The sequence below is a fragment of the Fringilla coelebs genome (genome assembly GCF_963513975.1).
Source record: "Fringilla coelebs genome assembly, chromosome: 18".
In the NCBI taxonomy this organism is placed as follows: Eukaryota; Metazoa; Chordata; class Aves; order Passeriformes; family Fringillidae; genus Fringilla; species Fringilla coelebs.
The window spans coordinates 1,848,130-1,875,885 of NC_140044.1; the positions used below are offsets into that span (position 1 = coordinate 1,848,130).

Consider the following 27,756-nt stretch of genomic DNA (forward strand, 5'->3'; position numbering starts at 1 on the left):
AGGGCCCACACCACCCTGGTGTCCCCTCCAGCAGCAGCACCCAGTCCCTGTGACCCACACCATGGTGCTCAGACCCCCCCTGTGTGCCCCACAGGCCCAGGCAGGACTCACCACTTCATTCCACATCATTTTGGCCATCAGCTCCCACGTTTGGAAGGTTTCACCCTCCCCAGCAGAGCTGTTTTTGTTAAAGCAAGAGCCCAGCCCAGCCTGGACATGCAGGAGACTGTGCCCCCTCATTAGTGCTCCCCTCATTAGTGCCCCCAAATGGGGCTGGCTCACACTGGGGCTCCCACTGGTGAAATTCCTCTCTCCCAAGGATGAGGTGCCTCGGACCAGTCTCCCCCAGATGCCTTCCAAGCTGATAATTTCAGTTTTGAGATGTGGTCAGAGGTGCTGGTGAGGTCTGGCACCTCAGAGTTCCAAGAACACAACAGACCTAAGAAATTTTTGCAGAACACACTTGGTTTAAAAACTTCATAATAATTTAATACAAGTTATGAAGTCTCACAATAAAAAACATAATTAATGCTCCTCTCAATGTTACTATCAGAAAAAATAACTTGGTTTCCTTTCTTGAAGGAAAATAACTGCAAGAGAAGAAAGCAAAAGTTTCTTCCTTATTTCAAGACAGATTTTCTGGGGAGTGACTCAGTATTTTCATGTAACTGAACATGAATTTGGATTTGGTTATTGGCAGCTTCTCCCTCTCCCCCAGCACTGCGAGGATGGTGAAAGGTCAAGTGAACATGAAATTCCAGGCAACTCCTTTTAAGCCTTAAAAGCAAGACACAGAAACCAGTTTTGCAAAACACCAAGTCTATATTTACATCCACATGTAATAATATACTCAACTAAAGTGAAATACATCATAAATTAAATGAGTAATGTGTGCCTGCTGCTTGCCGACTTCCGGTTCCAACAATTAAAATAGAACAAAATGGAATGAAATAAATACATTTAAAAAAGAAAAAAAGGAAAAAAAAAATCAACAATTTGTACCTCTATATATGCACTGTTATTTCCAAAGGAACATACAAAACCAGTAGTATCCCAATAGTTAATACTGATGGGCAAAGTGTGGTGATGCTGCCATGGAATGGAGTCTTCAGGTCCATTTTTCCATTCCAACCCCAAAAAAAGCCTTGAGGGAAACTGTACCAGCATGAAGGAGATTAAAAAACAAACAAGCCTTAGGTCTGTTTGCTGCAACACGTTAAAAAGCAGCCCTGCCCCGTGTGGCACAGGCAGAGCAGCTCCAGCCCTGCACCGCCGGGACAGGGAGAGATCACACACAAAAATAGATTAACCCTTTTCCAAGTGAATTCATCTTCAAAAATAGGCTATAAAAGTGCAAAACTAGGAAAACAAAAATCTAGATTATGTACATATGGCTCAGCTTATGAACAGGAAAACAGGTCAATAGTGTACAATTTCCTGATACACAGCACTTCATTCCATTGCCAGTTTACAGAGACATTAAAAACCAGTCCCATTTACAGGAACCAAGACAATTGGAACATCTCAAGTTGCATAATGAAAAAACAAGAGTTTCTAGGTTTTGCTATTTTACATTTGCTGTAAGAGGGAAGAGAGAAAAACAAACAGTGCAAAATATTTAATTGTTTTGTTTTACTAAAATATATGGAAGTCAAAGCCAGGTACAGAAGGAATTAACTCTTAACTACAACTTCATGAGAAGAAACGAGGAAGGCAAGTTAAAATATGCAACAGTTCTGCTTTACTGGCTGGTAACTGGCCATCTTCCCTTTACAAAAATTAAACTGCATGTGCATTAGAAAAAACTCTTGTTGTCTTCACAAAAAAATAAAAGGAGATATTCTCCCATTTACAGGTGATTTCTCACTCATTTTAAACACCCAGAAGATGCTAAAACTTGACATCAAGAAGCTTCCAAGCACAGTCAAGTAGGCTCCATCACAGCCACATCCCTTTTGCAGTCTGCAGAACCCAAATTCGTATTTCAAGGCTCTTATTGAGACTTTACAGCTTTGGACAAAGGTGCAAAGGAGTTTTTTTTCTTGAAATGTGACTGTGTGGAGCTCAGTACAGAACCAAACATTTGAAACATGGAGATTATTATTGTTTCTCAAGCAAGTCCCAGGGATTTTCTGTTTGGATGGTGGCAGAGGTGTTTTTAAGAGGCTTCTCTGAAGAACATCAACCAGTGCCAAGAGAAGAATCCAGCCACATTTCAGGAAATCCAAAATGTCAAGTATTGCCTCATGCTTGCATTTGAAACCATGCTGGAAAGAGCCCCGGAGCAGCAGAGCCCTCCAGCACGGCCTGGTCCTCACCCAGCCAAGGCAGATCAATGTCAGCACCGTTGCTTTAATGTTCACAACATTTATAAACCGGACACTTTCAGACAGTTTATTTGGAACTTTTAAAAAACTAACATAGTTCAACAGGAAAAAAACCAACAGATGAGAAACTTTCACTTTTATGAAAAAGGAGCATTACGCCAACAGGATTTTCAACTTCACTATTTACAGGTTACCTGAGGTGCAACGATATATATTCTTTCCAAGAGAAACTCTTCAGCAGCGCTCAAGTATGTAAAAATAGAACTCCTACCTAATATTTGGTCAATTAATTCTAATGAAAAATACTCAAAAGTCAAGGTCAAGATATACATTCTCCACACACCTTCATAACCCAACTGTTTAGACTACCTTTGTATGGCTATTTGGTACAAAATGTAAAAGAACCAATATTATAAAACTGTAGTGTTTCTATATACAGTACAATCACAGCTTAGTTCAGTAGCTTTCACCATTTTCTCTTCCTCAGGGGATGAACTGCAGGTATAACTCCATGGAATATGCACTTGTGTCCTTAGACCTGGAGAGGGAAAAAAGAGGAATAATATAAATTTGTGGCATACAGCTCTAAAATACAGTACAGTTTTTGCTGTGAGGAGTATCTTTAAAACAAAGGGAATTCCAAGTCCTTGCTAAAGAATTGATACTTCCATGGAAGTCTGGATTGCCAGCTTTTATCTGGCAAATAAAATCTACTTCGGAAGACGCTCAGCCCCAAGAAGAATCTCAGGCATGAAATCAAGTTAACAACACAAGCAGACACACCTATGCTTAGCAGGAGGACAATAAGAGCAGTAAGATGAGAAGAATGCAAAGAAATAAAAGTGTTTTAAAAGCTGTCAACTGAATGTCAGACAGCTCTGCTCCCAAAATCTTTCCATAAAATCATTTGTGCTGGCTCAGGTGCTACAGCGTTCCAGAAATACTCCTTAAGTATTCCCCTTAAAAGGGAAATGCTCTGTAGCCCTGGGTTAGAAAAAGGCAAATAGATCTATTTATTTCCAGTCCTGCAGGGCACTTCTGTCCTGAGCAATGAAGGCACAAGGGTGTTGAGGTCTCAGCTCCAGCTGCAGCACTGGGGAGATGAATTCACAGCACCAGGTACAGCTTTCACCTGCCCTCCCTCCCCAGGGGTCACACCCTTCCCTCTGCTGCACAGGGAAAGCCATCTGGGATACCCTCTGGAGCACAGGGAGCAGCTGCCCAGGAGCTGTCAGGAAGGCCTCCCTTCCCTTCCCTTCCCTTCCCCCTGGACTCAGCCAGCCCAGAGCTGAGGCTGAGGAGCCCTGAGTGCCCAGCAGGGGCTGCATCCTCAGGGGGCCCAACCACCAACCCCAGCACCCACAACTGTGTCACAGGCACCTCCTCCCACTCCTGCTCCTCCACCCTCAAGGACTGACTGAACTTGGACTTCCTGGCTTTCACTGAACACTCCCCACTGGAATTGGAACTAATTAATGTATTTATGTAGTGCTACCCTCCCATTTCTCTTCAAAAAAGAGCATCCTGTACCTATCAAAGAGGCCATTACCACTACTCCAAACAATCAGTGCTGCCACCCCAGCATCTGGTGACTTTAAAAGGAGGAAAATTTTATCTTTTCAGGCTCAGACTTTCACAAGCTCTCCTCATGCTGTGCAGGAACCTTTGATGCCATCAGCACCCCATGCAACATTTAAGGAACAATTAGTTCAGAAGGTTTGTGTACCGTTCTGGAGTGATTCAGTTCTTCTTGTCACTGGGTCTGAAGGGTGTGTTCCCCACAAAGGGCTCGTAACTTCTCTTCTGCAGCAGGTTGCTGGGTAAGTGTTGGTATGACACTGATCTCTTTCCTGGAAAAAAAGTCATTTAAGGGCGTTAGCATTATTTCCTGCTCCTCTCAGGTCCACATCAGCATCCAGAATCCAAAATACCTTGGCAAATCATCTCACAATCAGGCCTCAAAAATCTAGATATTCCTATTACATGAAATTCACCATCCAGGATAAATACAAGGAGAATTAAAAGATAATTTAACAACTTTGTGGTAAGTTTTATCCAAGTGATGTCCAGCTCAAAATTTTACTCATTTTACTTGTATGAAAGAAATGTCTTTGCTTAACTCATCCCACAGCAGATGCCCTACCTAAGAAGGTCTAAGTGCTGCACCCTTAATGCCTAATTCAGTTCCTGTATTTGTTTGAAAACTCAATTTTTCAACGAGTATTTGAGAGGCAAACTGGGCTATTTCATTGCTGCCAGCGAGGATTACATGGAACTCCTGACACTTTAAGGAGTGTTAATACACATTTACTTGCAGACCTTTGTTAAGTGATTTTCAGTCTAGTGTACAGGTAGTTTTGTGTTTATCTGAGACCATTAATTCACATTTATAGATGTGAAATCAATGCCTGTTCCATATTAAGTCTTACTAGCTTAGGCAAGCAGTCAAAAACACTTCATAAAATTAAGGCAAAAAGTCCAGAATCATTACTCCCACAGGATCCAAAAAGCCCAACTGCCATCCATATTCCATGAAAGCTTCCAGTGCAGCATTGAAAAAACACTCCTGATCTTTAATTAAATTAAAATGGCACAGCCAAATTAATATTTCAACAGAATCCACGGAGCCATTGGAGTGTGTCACGAGCAATTGTCTTTAATTTGCAGCCTCTGCCAAATCAATCAGCCAACAGGTTATCCCTGATAACATGTTGCCATTGCAAAGGCAACTAATTTGAGAATAACACAAACTGAGTGGTTTCAGAATGTTTCTGTCTCTTCAGGGCAACACGGGATGGCAAAGCTTACAAGCAATAAGGGAAGGCATCATGCTTTAATCAAGTTTGCCAAGTGGAACATATTCTCCTGACAACTTGATCCAGCATTTAACATGCGACAGAACACGTTCAGGGCACCACAGGGATGTTGCCACAAGGCACACGGGCCCTCAGAAAAAGGTTTTGACATCATGGATTATAAAATCAGCAGCGTTCAAGAGGAAGAGAGGGCAGAAAGCTGCAGGTCTGCACCTGCACAACTCTGCAGGTGCAGACCTGTATCACACAGCTGAAGTCAAGAGAAACTGTTGTGTTTCATATTTTTAACGAAAAAATAAAAAATTTAAAGAAACTTTTATCTCTGCTCTCCACACACAATAACATTCTGACACAGAGGTGGCATGGCATTTACCCTGAACCCTTCTCAAGAACTATCCAGGTTTGGGTTGGGTACTTCTGAGCAAATTGGTTGAAAATCAAGAAATTACCCTTACAAACCTACATCTTCTAGCCCAGGGCTTTTATGGAAGTTGCTACGAACACCCAGCAGAGGGGGGCTCGTTTCAGAGCCTTTCCATGAAAAGTTGCTTTTCTCTCCCTGAGCCAGGACCGGATAATGAACAATGAAATTCTCATTTCCATGACAACAGTTCTGTCAAATTAGCTGCAGCCACCGTTCTGAGGGCTCTAAATAACAGAACCAGTGCAAAGTTCTTGACTGCAGGGCAGTGTCTCCAGGCTGGCACCAGGGAAGAGGAAGCAGAGCCCAGCCCAGACTTCTCTGGCCCAGGTGGAGCTTCCCAAAGAAGAACCAGGTGGATTCCAGTGAAGCCACTGTTTAAAACCAGAGCTGCTCCTGCAGCAGGCTGCCCTGGCTCATGCTGCTGGCACCTCCCCATCTCTCCACACACTCACTGATCCCTCTCACATCACCAGGACAGCACCTTCTCTGCTCCTGGCCACCCCTGTGCATTACCCAGTGCCCACTGTGCATTCCTCACAGCAGTTCAGGGTGCACAGCCAAAGCCCTGCACCAAGCAGGAATTAACCCCATTTCCTCACCCCTCAGTGACTCAGCTGTGGTGCTTTTCCTTCTCCACTCCCTGCCCAGCCTGGGCACACAACTGGGACACCTTCCCTCACCTTTCCCATAACCCACTAGGAAAGCTTGCATATTTATATATAAACATAAATTATTTATATGTGATACATTTTTGAAGCCCACAGCCTTAAAACAAGCAAACAAACACCAGAACAGAGTGAGCAAATACCTTTTTTTTGCCTCATAAGTTAATGTGGATTCAGTATTTGCAGTTTGCTGACCTGGGGGAACACACCCCTGCTTGTTACCATCCCAGACTACTTCAGAGGAGCAACTTTACTGCTTCCAGAGAATGGGAGCATTCAGAGTTCAGGAACTTCACAGACTTTCAGACTACACAGCCCACACAGGCTATTCATTTTTATAATGGGATCTTCGTCTCAAAATTCAAAGTCCTGTATTTGTAGCTAAGTCCATGCTGAGCTCAGCTTCAAGTCATAAATACCACCTTCTACAAATAGTCAGACAACTGCTTAAGTATCACCCAGCACCTTTTAATCTTGGCCTCCTGCTGACTTTTTGAAAATGTTGACCAAAGACAAAACACAAAAAGCATGTATTTTGCAGAAGTACCAGAGTTCTCCCAATACATCACAAATCATTTATCTCTGCTAGGCCCAGAAGTTTCCACAGAGCATTGCTACACCATAATTAGAATAGCAGAAATCTGTTGTCTTGATTTAACAAAGTATTCTGTTCCTACTAGAAGTTAAACATAAAAAAAAAAATAACCCATTGAAGAGCAGAAATTTAACATTTACATCAGTTTTATAATCTGCAATACATCCTTTTCTGCTCTTAAAGGGAACAATTGTCCATTGCGGCTTTTTTTGGGGGGGGTAAAAAGTTTTATTAATATTCCAGATGGTCCAAGACTTCTGGCACATTAAGCAGAAAGTCTCATTCCATATCCTGGATTAGTCAACATGTCTGGAGTGCTCTGATGAGCAAACAATACATGTTTGCCATCAGAAACCCATGGCAGAGGGCAAGGGGGAACTTGAGGAAATTCAGATCCCTCTTTAAAATTCAGCCCTTCCACACCTAATTCCCCAAGCCAGGGGTTTGCTGAACCTGGAAGTTTAAAATCCAAGCACTGACTGAGCTGGGTGAAATGCCAAGTACAGCTGTATTTTCAATGTTTCAAGGTGGGCACACACTCATTTATTTGCCATTCCCCTCCCTGTGCAGCGGTGCGAGAGGAGGAAGGAGGGACTGTACCTTCTCCTGTCGAGCTGGTGACTTGGCCATTGCTAGATCCACAAGAAGCATAAAGTGATCCAGAGCTGTATGGCTCATAGGGTTTGAGAGCAGTCAATGCATTGGGAGGATCAGCATCATCTGCACTGAGGAGCCCTTGTTTGGTTGGCAGAACAGAGGATGTGGGTTTGGTGCGAGGGTATTCCTGAGGTAGCAGATTTGCATATCTGTTTGCAACGTGAAATCTGCTCATTTCATATCTCCTGTAATTAGCCAGCGGAGAGTCCAGGTGCTCCACAGCTACCACAGAGGGTTTCATCCGCTTGGAAGAGCTTTCTCCGTAGTCCAGACTCGCATTGCTCCCAGATTTACTGCAGAGATAATCTCTCCCCCGCTGGCAAGCCCAGCCAGGTTCATTGAGGTGAGACTCCAGAGCCCCATTCATGCTGCTGCTGACCAGACCAGACTGAGTCACTGGGGCACCCAGAACTTTGATTTTATAGTCAGATTTCTTTACTCTGTCCAGTACTGGAGAGATCCTGAAACTGGAGTGCACTTCTTCTTGCTGAGGTTGTCTGTAGTTGTTTGCCTGAGCTCCAATGTTACTTTGCTGTTTATGAAACTTGAGGTTACTTGGGGCTGTACTGCTTGACTCGCTCATGGAGAAGAGAGGGGCTTTGTTCTGAGGAGGGGCACACTGCTTGGCTTTCCCTGTCTGCAGTGGCTTTTGCTGTGGATTTGTGGAAGCCTTGTTTTTATTGGGATGGAGAGGCAGAGGAGGCACATCCTTGCCCAGCAGGGCCGGGGGGCAGCCTGTGCGCCGGGCCTTGGCCACGGCCTTGCTCCTGTAGCCGTTCTTGTTAACAGTGTCAGGGTTGTACTTGTGCATCAGCCTCTGGTGCATCATGAGGACCTCGGGGTAAAATGTCCTGTAGGTACAGAAGGGGCAGGTGCTGGGGGCCAGCAGGCCTCTGCTTGAGATCACTGAACACTCCTGGGAACTCTTACTGGTTAAGTCCAAGGGCTGCTCGTGACAGTCCACGACAGGTCTGCGTTTGTAGTTGTCAGTGCATTCTTGCATATTGTTCACATTTTTCCCACCAATAAAAGCACAGATGTACTGGACATCATCTTCCTCTGATGCCACAGAAGCCTTTCTCTCTCTTTTAGGCTGAGCTTCCTTGGTTTCCTTCTCAGCCTTTAGTTTCTCCGGGTAAGGAGCGGGCATGTTCTCAGGTACTTGATTCAAACCGCTACAAACAGAACCTTTGTTCGATTCCCTGGAATTGTTCTTTACTTTTAAAAAGACTGTGCTGCCCATTGCACTGCTCAAGGACAGAACTTCCTTTTGCTGCTTGGCAGGTGGGCAGCTCTCAGCATCTTTGGCACCATCAAAAAGCCTCTTCAGATTTTTGGTTTCTGGAGCAGCATCAGCAGCCAGTGACAGCGCCGTCTCCTGACCCCGCAGGGAACTTTTGCTGTCACCCTTCCCATCAGCTGCACTGTCACCATGCCTGTCCTTGTGGTGTCTCTCTAAATGATACCTCAGGGAAGTTTTCTGGGCTGCTGCATACTCACAGAATTCACATTTGTACGGCTTTTCACCTGCAACACAAATTTATCAGTAAATCACTCTGAGATTTGAAGTCTTGATCACAAACACAAGGGAACACTGTGGACTCAAACATTAAAACTGATTTTTCTCTCCCCTTCCACGCACTCCTAAGTCCCAAACTCATGGAAAACATTTAAACAACAGTATCTTAATGGTTTTACTAACTACAGTGACATCTTCTGGCTGTGCTGGGATGTTTCCACACGCTGGCTGTGGATGGAGATGGGAGCTGACAACGTGTTTGGCAGAGATAAGCAAGGAGTGGAACTCTGGGTCAACCCCAACAAGCTGCAGCCCTTGATCATCCCACTAGTGCCCTATTCCCAACACAAATGGGGCAGCTCAGCTGGAAACAGAGCTGCCCCCCAAGAACACACAGGCAGCAGCAGGAAGGGTTTGTCTGGCTATGCAAAACAAGGAGTTGAGTTGAAAAAGAGACTCAGCTTTTCCCCAGGTGGCAGCAGCTGGCAGACAACCAACTTCACACCTGAGAAATTGGCTGGTTTTTAAATTAAAACCAAACCCTAAACTTTTGCTATACCACTAAATACAGAAAAAATTAAAACTAAAATATATGGTTTTAACAATACTTCATGCAATTAGCATTATTTAAAACCGTTTATACTTATATAAATAATTAAAATAGATTTTAATTGCAATTATTTAATTTTGTTTAGAATTAGAGAAAACTTTGTTCTTAACATCAGCAATTTTGAAGGCAGTTTCTGTTTTTCAAAAGCAAAATCAAACATTCTATCCAAGTGGATTCAGCAGATTTCCCTCCCCTCCCCAAAAGGTGTAGCCCCCATTTACCTGTATGAGTTCTGAGATGAATATTGAGGTAATAATTGGAGCGAAAATACTTTCCACAGTAGCTGCATTCTCTGGAGGTCCCAAGGGTTTTAACTTTTGTTCTTTCCAAACTCTCTTCATTTTTATCTTTGGGAGAAAATACAGGCATATTACGAAGAGCAAATGCAAATTTGCTTATTAAAAACAGGTTTTTTAATGATAAACATAAAATTCTGAACTGCAGTCAAATTCTACACTCTGCAGGTAACTTCTGCTGTGTTTTGCTGCACTCTGAGTAACAAGACCACAAGAGTTAAAGAGATTTCTGTCCACAACACTGCGGTCGGTGACAGTGACCAAGGAGCCCAGAGAATAAATAAGATTTCAAACAAGATTCAAAGAAGAAAAAAAAAGTTCTCTTTATTGACCTACAGAACCTTGGTGGAGAATGGCCCATCTCAAATAGTCACACAGGTTATAACAGTATTATTTTATTAAAGGGGATGTTTGAATTGGTGCAAGTGGGATGATTCAGACTAAAATCCCGCTCTGTGCACGACAACCAAACACAGAGAGGTGTGGAGGGAAGGCAATATGCCTTTTCTTTTCAATTAATTCCAATAATTGTATTATTTATGTGCTAATCAATGGAATGTCTGCAAAGCGACACTCCTTAGATTTGATGAGGAGTATTTCCTACAAGCTCCTTAGATTTGATGATGTATTATTATGGAGTGAGGAAGTGCCAGGGCGTCCCTACGGTGCCCTGGGTATTCCAGGAATAAATCCAGGGATGCCCAAGCAGTGCCATCCAGTGCAGAGGCAGGAGGTACCACAGGAGGGCGGCAGGGACAGCGGAATGGCAGAGAATTCACCCAAACACCACCAGCAGCCACAGCGACTGCGCTGCAGCTCCCATTGAAAATCCAGAGTGCTCCACTAAGCAGCCAAGGCAGGGCTGACTGGAAACCTTGGGAGGAAGGAGACCTTCGGCGTGACTAACAAGTCGGATCTATAATAGACTTGAAAGAGCTCTTTGAGGTTCCTGCCTGCTGGAAAGTGTCTCTCCTGGAAATGCTGCATGGCTCAGCCCTGGTGAGTTAAACAAACAGCTCGTGTCTCCAGAGGTGTGACTCAGCAGCTCACACCAAAATCTGCTCTGCTTTAGGATAAGGCACTGAGAAACAAACTAAGCAACTTCACATTAGGTAATCATTTCATTCCTTTGTTCCTGCAGGCAAAATAAAGGGCTGCACATTACCAGAAATGGCCAAGTCAGGCCTGTGTGGGTGCCAGGACATTCTGTACGCCGTGTCTTGCCCTGAGATTATGCAAGTGTCTGTTCTTTAAAGCCGGCTGGGAGCATGTCACACACAGAACCGCAGATTAGCTGCAGACTTTCTGCCAGGCCTTTTGTCCCCTGACATGCAATCTTTTTCAATTAAGGAATCATTCAGTATCACTTGCTTTTCTAAGACACTGTGACATACAGAATTAATCTGGGTAATGTACAGATGGAGTCCATCCATGCTGTCAGCAATCCTTCCAGGCAGAGGAGTTAAATATACACCTTTCTTACATACAGGTCGACATATATTAACAGCCTGTGGCCTTACACAAATGATTCAAACATGCTGGTTCTGATATTTAGGCTTTCAAATTACTGTTCAAAACAAACACTGAACTTGCAGTTAGACAGAAAAAAGTTTTAAATTATTCTTTACTTCTCAGAACCTCAAAAACTGCTTGCTATCAAGCACTGAACATTTTTTGCCCTTAGAAGATAAAGGGGAGAGGAAAGTAAAACCACAATTATTTCTCATAAAATACATGTTTGTAAAAAACATGTGCAGGATGAGAAGGGATATGGAACACTCCAAAGCATTCAGTAAAGTTAGAGATAAGGGGTGAGTAAACAGTGACTTTTTCCAATTGTTCAACTCATTGCTATGAAATTGACTTCAATGACTGCAGTAACTGCAAGAAGCCCCAACACAACTTCAAAGACCTCAAAATGGCAGCATCCAAACCTTCCTTACACTCTCATTTTTCTCTGTTCCCTTTCCCCCACCATAACATTCCCTATCTAGTTTTTTAACATTTCCTATCCCGTTCTGAAAAGATAACGAAAAAGCACGACACATTCCTTGGCTCTAAGGAGTTCCTAAACAACTCTCAGTAACAGCCACTTCAAACTGAAGCGTTCCCCGTGCTACTCACCTAAATGAATTGTTTCTGGAAGGCCATCTTCAGAGCCATCCTCAGAGCCTCCCTCCATCCTCTCTGCTGCCCCGTTCTCCTCCAGGTTCCCAATGATGTCTGCACAGTAGGTCCTGGCAGCAGTGGAAGTCTCTCCATCACCCCGCCGGTCCCTCTTGTGCACTCTGGAGTGAAGGACCAGCTGGTGGTATGTCCTGAAGGCTTTCCCACACTCAGAGCAGTGGGTTGGCTTCTCTTTGTTCTGGGATGATTTAGAATCCATCTCCATAGAAGGCACTTCACCAGCGGGATGTTTCAGTTTGTCCTGGGTTAAGTTACCATTCCCTGTGAAACTGCTGTTTTTATTTACCTTTGACTTCCCTGTAGTTTCAGCCTGGCTACCTTTATTTGCATTCCAAATTTCACAGAGTTCTTCTTTATCTGAAGATGACTCATCGTTGTCTGTACTTCCTTCTTGCCCTGGCTCTTTAATCTGCCCATGGCCAACTGCAATTTTACCTTTGGTAGCCAGCTGCCATGCTTGATACGTGGTGAAAGGATCCAGCTCAGCAATCCACTTCGCAAGCTTCTGCACTTTGTCCTTTTCTGGAACTGAATTTGGTCTTAAATTCAAGAATTGGAAAAACTCCTGGTTTTGAGGTGTTTCTTCTGCATTGACTTCAGCAGTCACTTGGGGGCTTTCACCGTTGGGAACTGATTCTTTGGTATGCACTTTACTGTGCTCAATTAGAGTCTCTTTATTGTGAAATAGGAAACCACAAACCATACAAATTTTGTAAGGTGACGTTACATTTTCAGTTACATGCTCCTGCACCACCTCATTTATTGTTATGGGGCCTTCAGAACCTTGCTGATGCTTGTTTCTAGAACCAGGTTTTCCAGTGTGCGTTCTCATGTGATTTTTGAGGAACCAGGGCTCTTTAAATCTTCTCCCACAAACATTACACCAATATGTGAAAGAATCTTTATGCTTTTTCATGTGCGCCTCAATGTCAAAAGCTTTATCAAACGTTTGCCCACAAACTTTGCAGCTCAGTTCCTCGCTGTCCTGCTCGTTGCTGGGTGAAGGTGAGCTGGTTCTTACCTGACACTTATCCAGAGGGCTGAGATACTCAGCCTCCACCCTGAGCACGGCGGGCTCGCACAACGTGGGCCTGTGCTCAGTTAGCACGTGCTTCCCCAGCTCCTCAGGGTGCTTGAAAGTCTCGTCACAGAACATGCAGTCCAGGGGCATGCAGCCCTCGGCCTGCAGCAGGAACTTCTCCTGCAGGCTTTTGTAGGAGATGGTGTTGGTTCCTTTGATGGTCATGGAGGCATCGCTGGTCTCCATCTGGGCTCCCACGGCGCTGGCTATTCCCTCGGGTCCGTCCATGTATGCCAGGAGAGGCTGCGTGGGCATCTTTCCTCCCTTCTGCTCCCTTTTACATCTCTTAATGGCAGCCTGCACTTCCCTGGGGGTGCTCCCTGATCACAGTAAGGACACTTGTACAGTTCTCCAACATGTGCTCAAAAGTCTGCTCAGCTGGAAAACTTCTGCCAGGAAAATAATTTTTAATTTTTTTCTTTCCACCAGCAGAAAATTGTTTCTTCTTCAGCTTTATGTGCTTTCACACATCCCATCAAAAGAATCCAAAGATTCGCTCAGAGATGGGATGAGGTTTCTTTTGGATTGTTTCTTCAGATTTTTCAAGTCTACAGATACAGTCAGTTGCACTTAGTTTTGTTACACAAACTTTTCAAATAGTTGCATTGGGTAAAATACACTCAAGGCCAAGTTCAGTTCCACAAAGAAACTCCAGCACCTGGGAAAGAGAGAGAAGAGTTAATCAGACTTTTCAAAAGAGAAGCATTGTCTCCCAAATAATTAAAATATTAGGGCTGAGAAGGATCAAATGCTTTAGAAGAACGCGTATTTTTAAGAGCCAACTTTTCTACCTGCCACAATTGAAACAGTTTGGTCTTGAACATCCCTCTGTTTACAACTGTTATGTCTTTGCTAGACTTTGTCTGTCCCTTCTAAACCTGCACTTACTCAGTTATATAATGCTGCTGAAACCATATTTCAGTGCACTCCTGAACTCATAACAATGCAGTAGCCCAAGTAACCTTTCCTTGAACCTGTAAAACCACAGCAGAACTTCACTTGTTTGTCCTCTAAAGGCTGTTAAGCAAAACACCTTTTTTTTTAAGACCAGATAGCTTGGCATCAGCTTTTATAGTCCTGGTACACAGGGAGTGTCAGCACAATCTTTGTATTAAGAACCATTCAGCAGTCCCACTACTCAAAGCTTTCCCTATCACCCACATTTACAATGCCTGTGACAATTCTGGGCTGGTATGGTAAGAACATCTCAACATTTTGTATGAACTAATAATACTGTTTCTTGAACAGTATTTATATCTAGCATTTAAATCATCCAAGAGGCAAACTATTACATTATGAAAACAGCATTATTCTTTTAATTTAACTTTTAAAGTGTCGTAAAACAAAAAATGAATTCTTGATTATACTCACAAAGGAAGGTTAAAGATTCCGCAAGATTAAACAGTTATAAATAATATAGTCACTCACAACTCCAATTTAAATCTCTAAGTCTACTGAGTTATAATGCCTGTTAGCAGCAACTCATGGGCCACCACTTTGGGCTGACAAATTAGAGTTTTGTGGAGTTCAGGGCTCCAGCTGATGAAATTTTTGGGTAAAGTCTAGCAAACTAACATAAGACTAACATAAACTGCAGAAGAATTGTTCTGAGACATTTCCAAATAAAGTAATAACTAATGAAAAGAATACATTCAAAATCTGACTCAAACTTTGGCAAATTATTTCCTAAGAGCCAGCTGGCCAGTGACCACATGACTTAAACTAATATACCCCAAAATACATTATGCTCTATAACTCTTAGAGCAGAAAACAGCGTGGACCCAGTTGGGGTTTAAAATTCGCCTCAATTTCCACCTCTGCCTTGCTTTCAGATGGAAAAAAAAGGAAGCATTTTGTTTTATTTGACCCAAAGAAAGGACAATAATTCAACCACAGCCCTGCAATAGTTGAGCCTGCCAGCTTTCCACTATAAAGATGATTATCAGTTGATTCTCAGCTATTTCTAATCAGAGCTGGCTGGACAGAAAAAGTGGTCTTGAGCCACTAAATCTTAAACCATTTCAGTAGAAATCAGCCCAGGCAAGAGAACCAGCTGGGGAAGGAAACATCAGCACACACTGGCAGGAGTCATGGATCCAACATGTCCAACACTTCATCCACTTCCTGCAGCCTTGCCCTGAGAACACTCCTTGCTTTGAATTTGAAAAGTCAGCACCTCCTTTCCCATCACACAGTCCGTAAGATCCTCGGGCCTAATGAACATGGGTAAAAATAGAAAATAAAACACCACCACAACAGAATGCCAGTAACAGGAGAAAATTATTGTTGCCAGCTGCTCGTTTTTCTTTTTTTTGTTTCTCCAAAGTTTAAAGTCTCTTCACTGCCTAGTCCTCTAACCCAGGCTGACACAATCAGCACAATTAATATCAAGAATTGTATAGGGTTTTTTAATCCTAAATTGTTTCTGGCCTGGACCAAAGACTTACCCCAAGTTAGACACAAATGCAGGATCTTGCAGGGTAAGGTGGGGTGTAAGAGGGACCAGATCACTTCTGATGGCGACAGAACCTGCATTTTCCACAGCCAAAGTCTCTTTTCTAACTACGCCCTTTATCCCCATTTTCAGTTTCATCACTGCCATGATTAACACTTCCTCTCTGCAGAATGAATCAAAAACCTCCTGTAACAGACAGGTTCACTTCAGTGTGGGGTGACACTTCTGCTTCTATTGCAGCCTTTGCCTTTCTCCCTTCCCCACTCAGCCCAGACCTTCCCTCACTCCCTATAGGCAGGTGAAGGAGCCAGAGCCAATGTTTGAAGCTCAAGCATTCAAAAAACTTTTTCCCTTTTGTAAAACATCAGGAGAAAACATATCAAAGGCTGCTGCTTAGCATGTTTTATGCTTCATGTTTCAACTTGCCTTTTTGTTTTATTTCTACTGGAGTTTTAAAAGGTATTTTTTACCCAACATGCTACAGCAAAGCTCAGTGAGCATCTGCCTGAAAATAACTTAAGTTTCAAATTTCAAAAAAACAATCCAGGCAAGATTAAAAAAGTGGAACAAACTTAAGAGTTGAGTGCATTTGCTTTCAGAGCCATAGGGAAGTGCTCTGCAGGAAGAAGTGTAAAAATCCAGCTAGAGAGAGGCAAGAGGCATTTCTGGGGCATGAAGGCAGATCCAAAGGGCAGTGCCCGCAGTCCCACAACATAAACTGCTGGGACTCAGCAGCCACACTACTTCCTTGCTCATGTCTACAAACAGAAAAAGTCAATTAAGGCTCGTTACACTCCAACTTTGTGGCACTACAGCAAACACACAATAGAGCAACAAGAATAAGGTCACTGGAGAAAGGAAACAGATGAGAAACAGCAAAATCCACCCTCAGTGCCCTGTTCTTCGTGGCATTCTGGGGGGAGGCGGGGGAGAAGAGGAGCTCCTTTTAACATGGGCCACCACACATGGCCCTACCCAAACCCAGCCTAGGGTAAAACCAACACTGACAGCCACAGCTCCAGGATTTTTTAGAATTTGAGCGACAGGCAAAGATCACATCAAGGCAATGTCCCAGGCTGGCCATGGGTGGGTGAAAACTCCACCTCCATCAATCAATAACATCATCTCTGGTAAGTCTTTGGAAACAGGGCTGCTTCAATCCCATCTCAGCTGTCTGGCAAACAAAACCTGTCCTCACAACCACACAAACACAGAGTGTACAACCAACACCTGAGTCATGACAGGAGTTCCACAGGAGCTTGGGGCCAATTTTGGTGGCTATCAATAGGTTTGAAGCCCTTTGGAGACTTCATCAGGGCACTGTGCAGCCTCCACCAAGCTGTGCTGACTGCTCACTGCTCTCACAGCTTTTCAGAGAGGCTCTGAACAGTCCTAAGAACCAGCCACAGCTCATCCTCTAGGCAGCACTGCAAACAGAGCAAGATATTCCTGTTTCAGGAATCTGAAATGCCTCTTTGTGGCTCTTGCTCTTGGATACACAGGAGAGAGCAGCTACAGGCTGGGAAAAAACTGCAGGTAGCATTTCTGAGGGAAAGTGCAGATACAACTAGACAAGAATGTATTTAAACTGAGAAGAAGAGAGAATACAAGTACTGGAGTCAGGAGGTGAGTTAGAAAGCTCAAGTCTTATTCTGTATCTGGTGATTACACACTTCACTCTGATTAGATCCATGCCTTTTACAAGCAGGCAGGATTTTATGCTCTCGCTGTTCAGACAAGTCAACACATGCCAGAACTACAACCCAAATATCCCCACCAGGATTTTATCCATTAGTAGCAAACCTTTCTTCCTACTGAAGATATATGCCTTGGATTTGAGGACCAAAAACGCTGATTAATTACATTCCTGTTATTCAAAACCCTGGAGGCAGCAGGAAAACTGTCCAGTTGCCTCAATTCTGTTGCTTCCTTGGAAAAGGGGACAACCTGCAACACTGTGACTATGGCTGAAGGTCTGTGCAGGAGCTCAGCAAATAAAATAAAGTACCTGCATTTCTTGTGCCTTCTTTCACTTTCAAAAGACAAAAGGACACACCAGTATCAGAGATACTGAGTAAAGGAACAGAACAAAACAGGAAATCCTTCCTTCCAACAGCTGAAAAGCGATAAACTTGCTACAGATGAACTCAAGGTTGAAAATAAAAAATGACTTATCCCCCTCACAGAGCAAGGCAAGAAGTTCCACTTGCGACTTCCCTGCCCATCTGCAAACGCCCCCCTGCCCCTCCTGCCCAGCCCAGGGCCCACAGCTTCCAGGGGCTGCTCCGGGGGAAGTGAGCAGGGCAGGAGGAGCCTGCACAGCTCCCCTGGACTTCTCCTGGAGTCACCAATCCACCTCAGTTCTAGGGTGCCACCTACTGCACTTGATGCAACTAGAAATATATTTCAACTGAGAAGAAAGAATAAAATTACTGGGAAAGCTTTAGCCTGAGCATTTAGCACACTTCAGCTCACAAGTGAGTCATCCCTGGCTGAGTATTTCAGCAGGTTCACAGCGATACCCATTATATTTATAAACACCACAAAACACCCATAAAGATTCCACTGGACAGATGAGAACATCTTGTTTTCATTGCACTTGCCACACAACCTAAGAACCACACCAAAACCCTGCTGCATATAAATGGATTATTAAAACAGAGAAAAGTTTAATTAAGTGCCTGTAGAGAAATTTAATTTATTTTTATTAAATTACACAACCCAAGACAACATATTACATAGTCTTGAAGATTTCTTTGGGAAATGACCTATCAGGAGTAATTTTATTGCATTTCTACTTCCTGCATTTCAAAATTTCCATGAATATGTAACAAGAACTCTAGACACACCTTTCAGAGAATAGCACAGTCTAACCATTGAATTTCCCATTTTAAATACATTACAGAGGCACTGGGAATAAAAGTTGCATGGCAAGTTTCAGGATAAACAGCGATTCTTTGGTAATTCAGTGCTGCAAAACTATTGTTAAACTGTTAAAAGCGACCTGGAACAATTACAGAAGTTAAAGTAGTTGCTGCAACACTTTCTGAAAAAGAGAAGTGAGAAAACTTGAAGAGTTACAGCCAAATCCAGGACAGCGAAGTTACTTTTCTTCTCTGGCAGATAAAAACTCAGACCAAACCCAGATTCTCAAATTCAAGGCCAGCAGCAAAATTATCACTGCTTAGCTGACCAGCTTCTTCCAGCTGCTGCAAATCAACCACCTTAATTTTTACTGGGTCTATTGAACTTGAGAAACTTACATGCAACTCTCATTTCCACTTAAAAAAAACCCTACAGTTTTCCTCATGTTTCAAGAAGTTTCAGGATATTAAGAGTCATTTTACATGAACTGTTCTTTCCTCTTGGTGTATTTATGCCCCAGAACAGATTGCTGGTAAATAGATTTTATACTGCTTATTGCTTATTGGAAATTACAAGTTTAACACCTTTTTTTTACTTCCAATTTCAAAGATTTACTGTAGTTGTTCCAGTCCTACCTAAGGACCACAGATAGAACAAACCAGTTAACATCACTTTTAACACCACCTCACTGGGACCACAAATAAAAACTAGCTTACGTATGTTACCTGTTTTATCTGGGCACAGCTGTGTTCAGGTGTAACACTGATCACAGGCAGAGCAGCTCATGCATAAATACACCTTCAAATCCTCAACTAAAACTTGAGCTGAGGCTGAACTTAAACTTATTTAGGACGTTTTTTAATATACATATACATCATTGCATAAAGCTAAGGCAGCTGCACCACACCCACAAAGTTAAGCACAAATAGCACCCTAAAATAGTTCCTAACAATATTTAGGAGCTCCAGATTTTGGGATGCCCCTCCAGTGTCCTGACTGAGTGTGGTGTCTGCATGAGCCACCAGAGACCCCAGCTCCGTGCTGGGAGCAGTTCTGGTGTACCCTGGCATCCCTAAGCTCCCACACTTGGTCAGATAGCGAAGCCAAGTGTCATCGTGAGGTTCTCACTCACCAACTGTCCCAAAAGGTGAGTCAGATTTCCAAAGTCCACGGTGAAACTTCTGGTTTGTCTCTGCAGGTAGCAGGGGTTCATGGCAGCCACAGAACTTCCTCTGTGCGCTTCAGCAGAAGCGTGTGTCACACTTGGGGCAGGAGGGGCTTTCCTCCGTCAGGCACAAATGCCTCTGCTACCCCATCTGACACAGGGATAGTCCCTGATTTTAGGGAAGATGATGCAGTGTTTGCTCCACAGACCATGACCTTATTTCTCAAAGAATACAAGTGTCCATTGCCCACAACTCCAGTGACAACACCAGAAAGTTATTTAAGTCAGCCCAGATAAAACCTGACTTTGCAGAGCAGCACAGAAGCCAAGAATTATTCCTCATTACTGGGCATTCTGCTGCTTTCTAGGGAGGGAAAGAGCTACTCCCATCTTGAACAGTAGATCATTTCACACAACTTCCCAGAGCATTCTGTGTTAGTGGAGGAGCACGTGAGTGATCCCAGTGCTGCTTGTCTCCACACCGAGCCTTTTATACCAACTGTGCAAGCACAAAACTTTTTTATACTTTGTTAACAGTTCAGCCTGATAAAGAACTAACACAAGCACTTGTAAAGGAAATGGAGATTCAGGGGGAGGAAGGGGAGGAAGAGAGTTGTTTGTTTCAGTTGCAGGAAAGATCAAAACTAAGATGTTCAGGTTGAAAAGAGAACATAAAAGATGACCCTAAACTGGAATTTCCACTCCCTCCATCTGCAAATTTAAGTCCCCCTCCTTAGTCTTCATCCTTCAGGCTTGAAGATTTCAAAGTTATCCTAAATTTAAACTCTTTCATGGCTTATCCTTTTTATCCCCTCTAAGAGAGACGCTCAGTTATAGTTCCTTCTAACACCACCAGAGATTTCCAACACAGTGACCCTAAACCAATTCACAAAAACACAATCAGAGTGAGACATACACACAATTCGAGACTGTTATTATCCAAGCATTTCTGCACACACACTTCAGAAAGATTTTGTGTTGAAAGCCCTTTAGCAGTCAGATAAAACAGACACACAGGCGAGTCATTTTCCCCCTGAAGCCTCGCAAACAGGATTTTAATCACCAGTGGAAAATAACTCATAGTTAATAATGAACAATATTAGGAAAACTCCCTCCCCCCATCTCAGACATCTATACTAATAAAAACAAAGGATATCCTCTTTCTCTAAAAAACCTTTTCCTGTAGAGTCCCTTCTTCTTGAAGGCTATATGTCTACCAGGGGTTTGGCAGAGGATGGATGAGCTGAGTGTGTCTCCTCAGAGAACTGAATGCCTCTTCTATCAAAGGATGTAATTAGGCCTTTTAAAGCAGGCAACGTATAAGCTTGCAGCATTCTGCACATGTTTTTCCTCCACTGAGCAAGAGCAAATATAAAAGAGACTAATTCTTGGCATTAAAGGAGGAAGCACTACAAGTAAGTATTGACTTTTAAAATTCAGAAGGACTGCTTAAACTGCCAGATTTTTTTTCCTTTTTCCCTCCGATTAGGAGAAAATTTCTCAGGAGCCACAAAACCAAAGTGTACTTTAGACAACAGAAGTGCCCAATACCTGTTGTAGAAAAGCTGTAAGACACAAGAATAATCCCATTTTAAATAAGTCTGGGACACATTTCACCACTGCTGTAGGATGATGCAACTTCACTAAATCAAGAAGTTACATGCACTTAAACTGGCAATGACCCCTTACCTTACAAAACAGTTTATTGTTCTCTCCACAGCAGGTAAAGGCTCTCGGTGGAATGAGTGATACATTTTTATTGTTGAGTCAGTCTCACCTTACACAGACTGCCTTGTATGTTTAGCCTTGGTTTTCATTTAAAAGAAGGTACTTTCAGAGACCTTAAAAGCAAATTTGAGATTTTTACTTCTTGGCAGAGGGATGTAAGGTCTCTCCAACAGCCACAACTACAAAGAAGTGGTAAATTCAGTTTACCAAATTAGACTTAATTCCTTATTACTCAAGAGCCAGGAGTTCCTCTGTAGCAATTACAGGCAAGTTGCATCCCTTTGAGCAGTACAGGTAAAATAACAGGAAAAGATTATTTTACTATTCCTAAATTTGAGAGAAGTGGTCACTTCCAAGGAGTTCCCTTTGTTAAGACTATTAATGTGCCCTAGTGCTCTCACCTGGCTTCAAGTCTGAACCCAACTCTCACCCAGCAGAGCTCAAACAGCTGCCCCTTGGAAGGAGTATCTGATCCCTGTCCTCTGCAGGGCACTTGGAAGTTGTCACTCTCAAACACAACCACAATTAGGTGCTTGCAAAAGGCAGTCTTGAAAGATGGAAGAAGGTACAGAGTCCAGGGAAAAGACATTTACCTGTAGTTCAGTCACCCCTGGAGTGGCATCTGAAGGTACTAAAATAGAAAAGTGATGGAAACACACTTTCAAAAGCTGCCTCCCTTCTCCCATGCAGGTGGGAGATCTCCCAGAGACTGATGGGGACTTTTTAACTCCCCAGCCTTACGTTCCCCCTCAGCAGTGGGCTGCAGGGATGTGTGATGTAGCCAACAGCCTGGGCTGCACAGGGCCAAGCTGGCCTGTAAAGCAAAGGCAGCATCTGCAAGAAACAGCCTTCTAACAGGCAATTTCAGACCCCAGTTTTACCAGTGTAAGAACAAAAAAGTCAGAAACAAACAGGAAAGGTGAGGCTTCTGTAGGCCACCTTTACATCCATCTTCCCTACGCTGTACCAAACATCAGGGCTTGGTGTAAATCTAAGCAAATCTAAATTGCTTTTTCCTGAGTACCAAGGGAGAGAGGCTGAGAGAACCCCCAGGATTCCACCCATCCAGCTCTCTGCCATCACAATAAAGTGCAGGCCCAACACAAAGGCCTCAGTTTCCCTGATGCAGCTCAATCAGAGCACACTGCACTCCCTTTATTACAGTGAGAAATGCAAGTGTACCTATTGCGCATAAACAAACTCAGACTTTGATACTTTTAGTTACATAAAATCTGCAGCACATAGAAAAGCACCATCCAGTCAATTATTCACTTCTGCTTGGATGGTTTTCTGCTCCAGTCTTGAAGTCACCCTGATTTCCCTGCATATTCTACCCACATTTCCTCTTGTACTTTCTTTTGAAATCCTCGAGGCAGCCTGATAAGCAATTCCATCTCATTGTGTTTCCAAACACGTATGTCACCTATATTTTTAATTTCAAACTCATTTTTCCCAGCATGTACACTGCTCTACTTTGAAACTGCAAAGTCTGCTCTTATCACACCGCTTTAAAAAGAAAAAAAAAAAAAAAAGGAGGAAGAATCAAGAGTGCTAGATTTATGATAAGCTATAAACTATGCTCTGACCAAAGTCATATGATTATAACAGTAGAAGTTTTTATGTATTTTTCCCATTGACATACACCCACGTTTGGCATAAACAAGCTTCATCAGCAACAAAAGGAGATTATTTGGCAATTTCACTGAAGGAAAAAAAAAAAAAGTTGATCTCTAAAAGCAAATTATTTACGGAGAACAACTTTCTGTTTGGAAAAACATAAAAACCTAGGTAAATTTAGGCTGAAAAAGGCTTTTTTAATCCTAAAATACAACATGTGTTGAGAATCTTACATAGTTTGGTCATATCCTTTTCCTTACTTTTGTATTCAGTTGCAAATCTCTTGTGGAATGAGTCACATCTCTCTCAAAGCACGCATACAGTAGTCAGCAGAATCCCCTCAGCGCATTCATGCACCAGGAAGAAAAACTTTTTTTTTCCTAAAGTCACCTTAGAAAGGCGGGGGGGTGATCAGAAATGCCCCAAAGTCGGTTAAAAGTTAAAAGCAATCTGCAAATCATGCCGATATGAGATGTGGGAAGGCTCTGAGGGGGGTTGGAAATGCAGACTGTCCCCAGTGAGAGCTGAGCTGGCACATGGCAGCCCTGCTGCAACCCAAAGGCTCGTCCTGGTATATTTAAAGACAATACCTCAACAGTGAAGTATTACAACATTTAAAGTGAGATAAATAAGCATAAGACACAGGCAAATATCCTTGGTTATTTAATCATCCTGAAAGCAGCGTGGAAGTGTGAGGCTGAGTTCAAAGGTCAAACTCTTCTTTCAGCTTCTTGCAAAGAAAAGAAAGCTCAGCCCATTTTACCTTGGGGAAAGGGGGGCTGCTCTTTCCATATGCCAGCATTTCATAACACAGGAAAGAGGGAGTGTATTTACATATACACTGGATGGAATCTTTTCCTAAGACAATGCATTCCAAATCAAGATTCAGGTTAGAAAGAGCTGGGACAACAAAAAGTCCCAAAGAACAAAGGGAAATTAAAATTTACTTAACGTTTCCCCAGAGCTTCTTAATTGCAAACTCTCAGATTTTTTTTTTTTGTAACTAAAAGTTTACTGTAATCACTGGATTGAAAGTCTAAGTGAAAGCCACAGTTCCCTTTTAAAATAATTTCCCCCTGATTACAGTAATAACTTAGCACTTTGTATAAAATATGGTATTAATCCATCAGCATAGTTCTAAATGAAAATACGTGGTAAGAGGAGGTATTTCTGAAGGTTAGAATAAGTGCTCAAAAAGGAATTTTTGTGATCTAATGAAAGGGGAAACCAGAATCAAGTAGCCTTTTGTGTAAGACAGTCTGATAAAAAGGTGCTAAAGTTTATTATCTTCCTCTCTTTTCCAGCCCCTACCCTAAATCTTGCTCTCCCCACCCCTCCACCAAAACAAAGCAAAACCAAAAAACATTATCCACTTAAAGAGGAAAAGAAAGAAATCCTCTAATGCAAAGCCTGGAAGCCATTCTCTAAAGACTACTTAATATGAAACTTTGTTTACAAGACACCAATATAGCCTCCTTACCACACTCAAAACCAGAAAACATCCACTTATTTAAAGAAATGCTTTTTCTATTTTCATCAACAAGGACGTCGGTATTCATTTTAATTTTAAATTCGGCCCCAACAGTGCCATATGAGTGTTTTAAACTCATCTATGATATGCACTGTTTGAGAATGTTTAAACAAAGGAAGTAAGAAAAGCCTTAAAATACACAGCAAAACTTAATGGCTTCAATTTTTAAATATAGCCTGATTGCAGCATGGCAAAATTATTCTCTTATGCTCACAGTCAGCCTTCAGAAAGAATAAGTGCAGTCAGTGGAGTAATTTGTCCCACTGGAAATTCTGTATAAAACATCTACCTAAAATAAACAAGGCTTCGCAGCAAGAATCGTCAGTTGCCATTAAGGACACACCTTAAAGTTCTTACCACACAGTAACTAAACAAGTACAAACTAGTGGGGACTGTTTGCTACTTTTGTCTTAAAAGTTAATGAGATCAATTCACTGCTCAGTATCAGATCCTCAGATCATTTTCTGCAAAATGCAGCAGACAAACAACCCCCAAAACACGAACATCCAGCCTTTGAGTGGCTGATGTGTTATCAGCAAGCCTGAGCTTCTCGCAAAGGGGAATAGAAATATTCACATTTAAACCTGACACCACGTAACAGTAAAAGGTAAAACGCTGAACTGCTCAGAATCTGGAGCTCTGGTACTGGAAGGCAGCTGTTGTTCCCCTGCCTTTTCTTTTGTTGTGCTTAATCTCATGTCAAGTCATTCAACCAACTCCAAAGCGATGAAGACATAATTGAACAACCTTAACTAAAAACTGATCTACTGTTCCTCAACTGCCATATATGCTGTTTAAAGATTAAAAAAGGCTAACTTATGAAAAACAATCCACAGAATTTAAATCAGCAACTCTGCTGCATGCAGAAGAGTTGCTTGGCTGAAGGCCAAGCCAATCAATAATCACTGTAATCGCCATGGTTCTAAAGTTATTTGTTTTTCATATTCACCACCCTGAAAAACTTAAAAGGCAAAACTTGAAAACTCAGATGCTGATTTCAGGGAAGAGCCTATAGAGATCGAAAATCCAAGTATTATGCTCAGCATGACGAGATTGCTCACTAAAAAAAACACGTTGCAGAACGATCAGTGATCACAAAGCCACATTCCTGCTACAGATCTTAAAATATTGACTCAGTTACAGAACTAGTAAAGGGGAAGAAAAAAAACCCTCCTCCACCCTCGCCCTCTTCCCTCCCCCTCTGCCAAAGAATGCAGTTTATCCCACTTATTTGCAACTGTCCTTTTCTATTATCCAAGGAAAGGCTGAAACCTCAGTGTGGACATCCCAAATTAAAGTCTTAGTCGTATTCCCAAACCTCCAGTTAAGAGGAGCTCCTAAGAGCAATAAAACATGGCGTTAAAGCATTTGCAAGCCATTGTCATAGCCCTGTGCTCTGCTACCTTTGCAGCCCCAGAACCAGCCCCCACCAAGCATGGAAGCGTTGGTCAGCAAGTCAATGCCTGCTATTCAACTTGTAGTTAGGCGTTTTATTTCTGTGTCTTCCAGATCATATCACTCCTGCATTTCACGGCCTAATAAAATGTGAAGAATGATATGCTCCCTTCTCTCCCCCCCTCCCTGCATCTGAAACTGCGTTATTTCCCTCTCCTCTTTTTCACAGATTCTTACAAAAACTTCCCTTTTCACATACTTCTATAAGAAAATATTTCACTGCAGCTATACTTCAGTTCCTATTTCTATTTTCGATTTTCACTAGATTCTTCTGCTCATGCCTCCCCCTCAAACCCACTGGTAGAAACTGATGTAGTTTTAAACCTCTCAAGGTCATTTCAAAATTGAAAAAAAAAAAGTTGCCTTAAAAAAAAAACCCTTTAAACACACAACCCCCCTAAACTAAACCCTTTTCACATTCAAACGCCTTTCATCAGCAGATCAATAACCCAACAGAAAGATTTTTGTTCCCCACCACTTCAAAACTATTACACTTCAATTCAAATACTTACTGGGAGTCACACCGCACATTTTATGGGATGGCTCATTAGAGAACATACAGACCTTACTTTGGGTGCAGGTTTTCTGTGTGGGAGACAAACAAACAAACAAAAAAAGCCTCACACCCCAAATCAGAAAGTCCAGGGGGCATCATGGAACAGGAATGAAATCCAATCTCTGGATATTCTAGAATTTTATTGTCCTCGCCTGGCAACCTCTTTTGTTGCTTAAGAAGTCAGTTGAGGCTTATTTATTTATTTTCTAAACTTCCTATTCCCCTTTAAAAAAAAAAAAAAAAAAAAAAAAAAAAACCACGATGCTAAAGAAATGATCAGGAAGGCTTTGGTCTTTGAAAGACAAAGGTAAATGAAACAAAAACTGGCAAAAAGGATCAATAAACTTTTCATTAACAAGCCCCCCCTCCGCCCCATGAGCCACTTACTACAAATCCTTCTTCCAGGAACATCTTTGACTCACAAAGAAATAGTCTCTTGTCGCTGCACACCCCCACCCCGGCCGAGAGCGGCCCCCGGGCCCGGCGCGGCGCCTCGGGGGGGCCCGGCGACCCCCCAGGTGTTGGATGGCAGCGCGGCCCCGTCCGGGGGCGGCAGGGGAGGGGGCGGCGGCGCGGCGGCGGCGGCAGCGCGGGGCCAGCGCGAACTTTGGGGTGGGAGGGAGCTGGGGAAGGGCTCCGGCCGCGCCGCCGCTCCGCCCGCCCCGCGCTGGGGAGGGGGCGGCGGGAGGGGCCGCTACCTGCGGCCGCGGGCGGGGCCGGCGCGGCCACACACACCTGGACCTTCCTCCGCCCCCCCGGCCCCGCGCCGCCCTTCCTCCTCCTGCCGTCCCCCGCGGCCGCCGGGACAGCGCGGGGACGGGGGGGGCTCCGAGCCCCGCTTCCAACCGGGGTGGGGGGGGGGGGGGCGGCTGCGCCCCAAACCCTTCAGACATGCCGGCGGCAGCGGCCCCCCCGCGCTCACTCGCACAACCGGCCCCTCACGGCAGAGGCCGCCCGAGGGACGGGGCTGCGCCTGCCGCAGGTGCCCCCGGGGGGGCGGGGAAGGTGAGGAGGAGGAGGAAGGGGCCCGGAGCCCCCGGCAGGTGCCCCCCAGCCCTGCCTCACCTGAGCCGAGGCGCCGCGGGGCAGCGGCCGCGCCGCGCTCGGGGCACTGTTTGTAAACGGCTCCGCGGCAGCTGTTGCTCGGGCAGCCCCGGGACCCGCCCCTCCCGCGGGACACGCCCATCGCGGGGCGGGGCCTCATTGG

The 27,756-nt window shown here is 43.5% G+C and overlaps 1 protein-coding gene across 2 annotated transcripts; it reads right to left on the bottom strand.

Annotated features, from left to right (window-relative positions):
- Positions 1-715: 715 nt before the first annotated feature.
- ZNF217 (zinc finger protein 217) lies at positions 716-27,672 on the bottom strand. Of its 2 annotated transcripts, none has more exons than XM_084217687.1 (6): positions 27,615-27,672; positions 12,034-13,835; positions 9,835-9,960; positions 7,428-9,011; positions 4,054-4,177; positions 716-2,865 (listed from the first exon to the last, which is right to left on the bottom strand). In XM_084217687.1, the coding sequence occupies exons 2-5, from the start codon at positions 13,430-13,432 to the stop codon at positions 4,068-4,070; spliced, it is 3,219 nt and encodes a 1,072-aa protein (XP_084073813.1). In that variant the 5' UTR covers positions 13,433-13,835; positions 27,615-27,672; the 3' UTR covers positions 716-2,865; positions 4,054-4,067. The 2 variants fall into 2 exon arrangements, with proteins under 2 accessions (XP_084073813.1, XP_084073814.1); XM_084217688.1 differs by lacking the exon at positions 27,615-27,672 and adding an exon at positions 26,937-27,158.
- Between the last annotated feature and the right edge of the window lie 84 nt (positions 27,673-27,756).

Bases quoted from the DNA above. Each gene is read 5' to 3' on its own strand.
- ZNF217 (XM_084217687.1), bottom strand. From the start codon at position 13,432: ATGCCCACGCAGCCTCTCCTGGCATACATGGACGGACCCGAGGGAATA. The intron at 9,961-12,033 runs GTGAGTAGCACG...TTTCTCCCAAAG, and splicing joins TCCAGAAACAATTCATTTAG to ATAAAAATGAAGAGAGTTTG. The intron at 4,178-7,427 runs GTACAGTCCCTC...CTTTTTTTCCAG, and splicing joins CACCAGCTCGACAGGAGAAG to GAAAGAGATCAGTGTCATAC.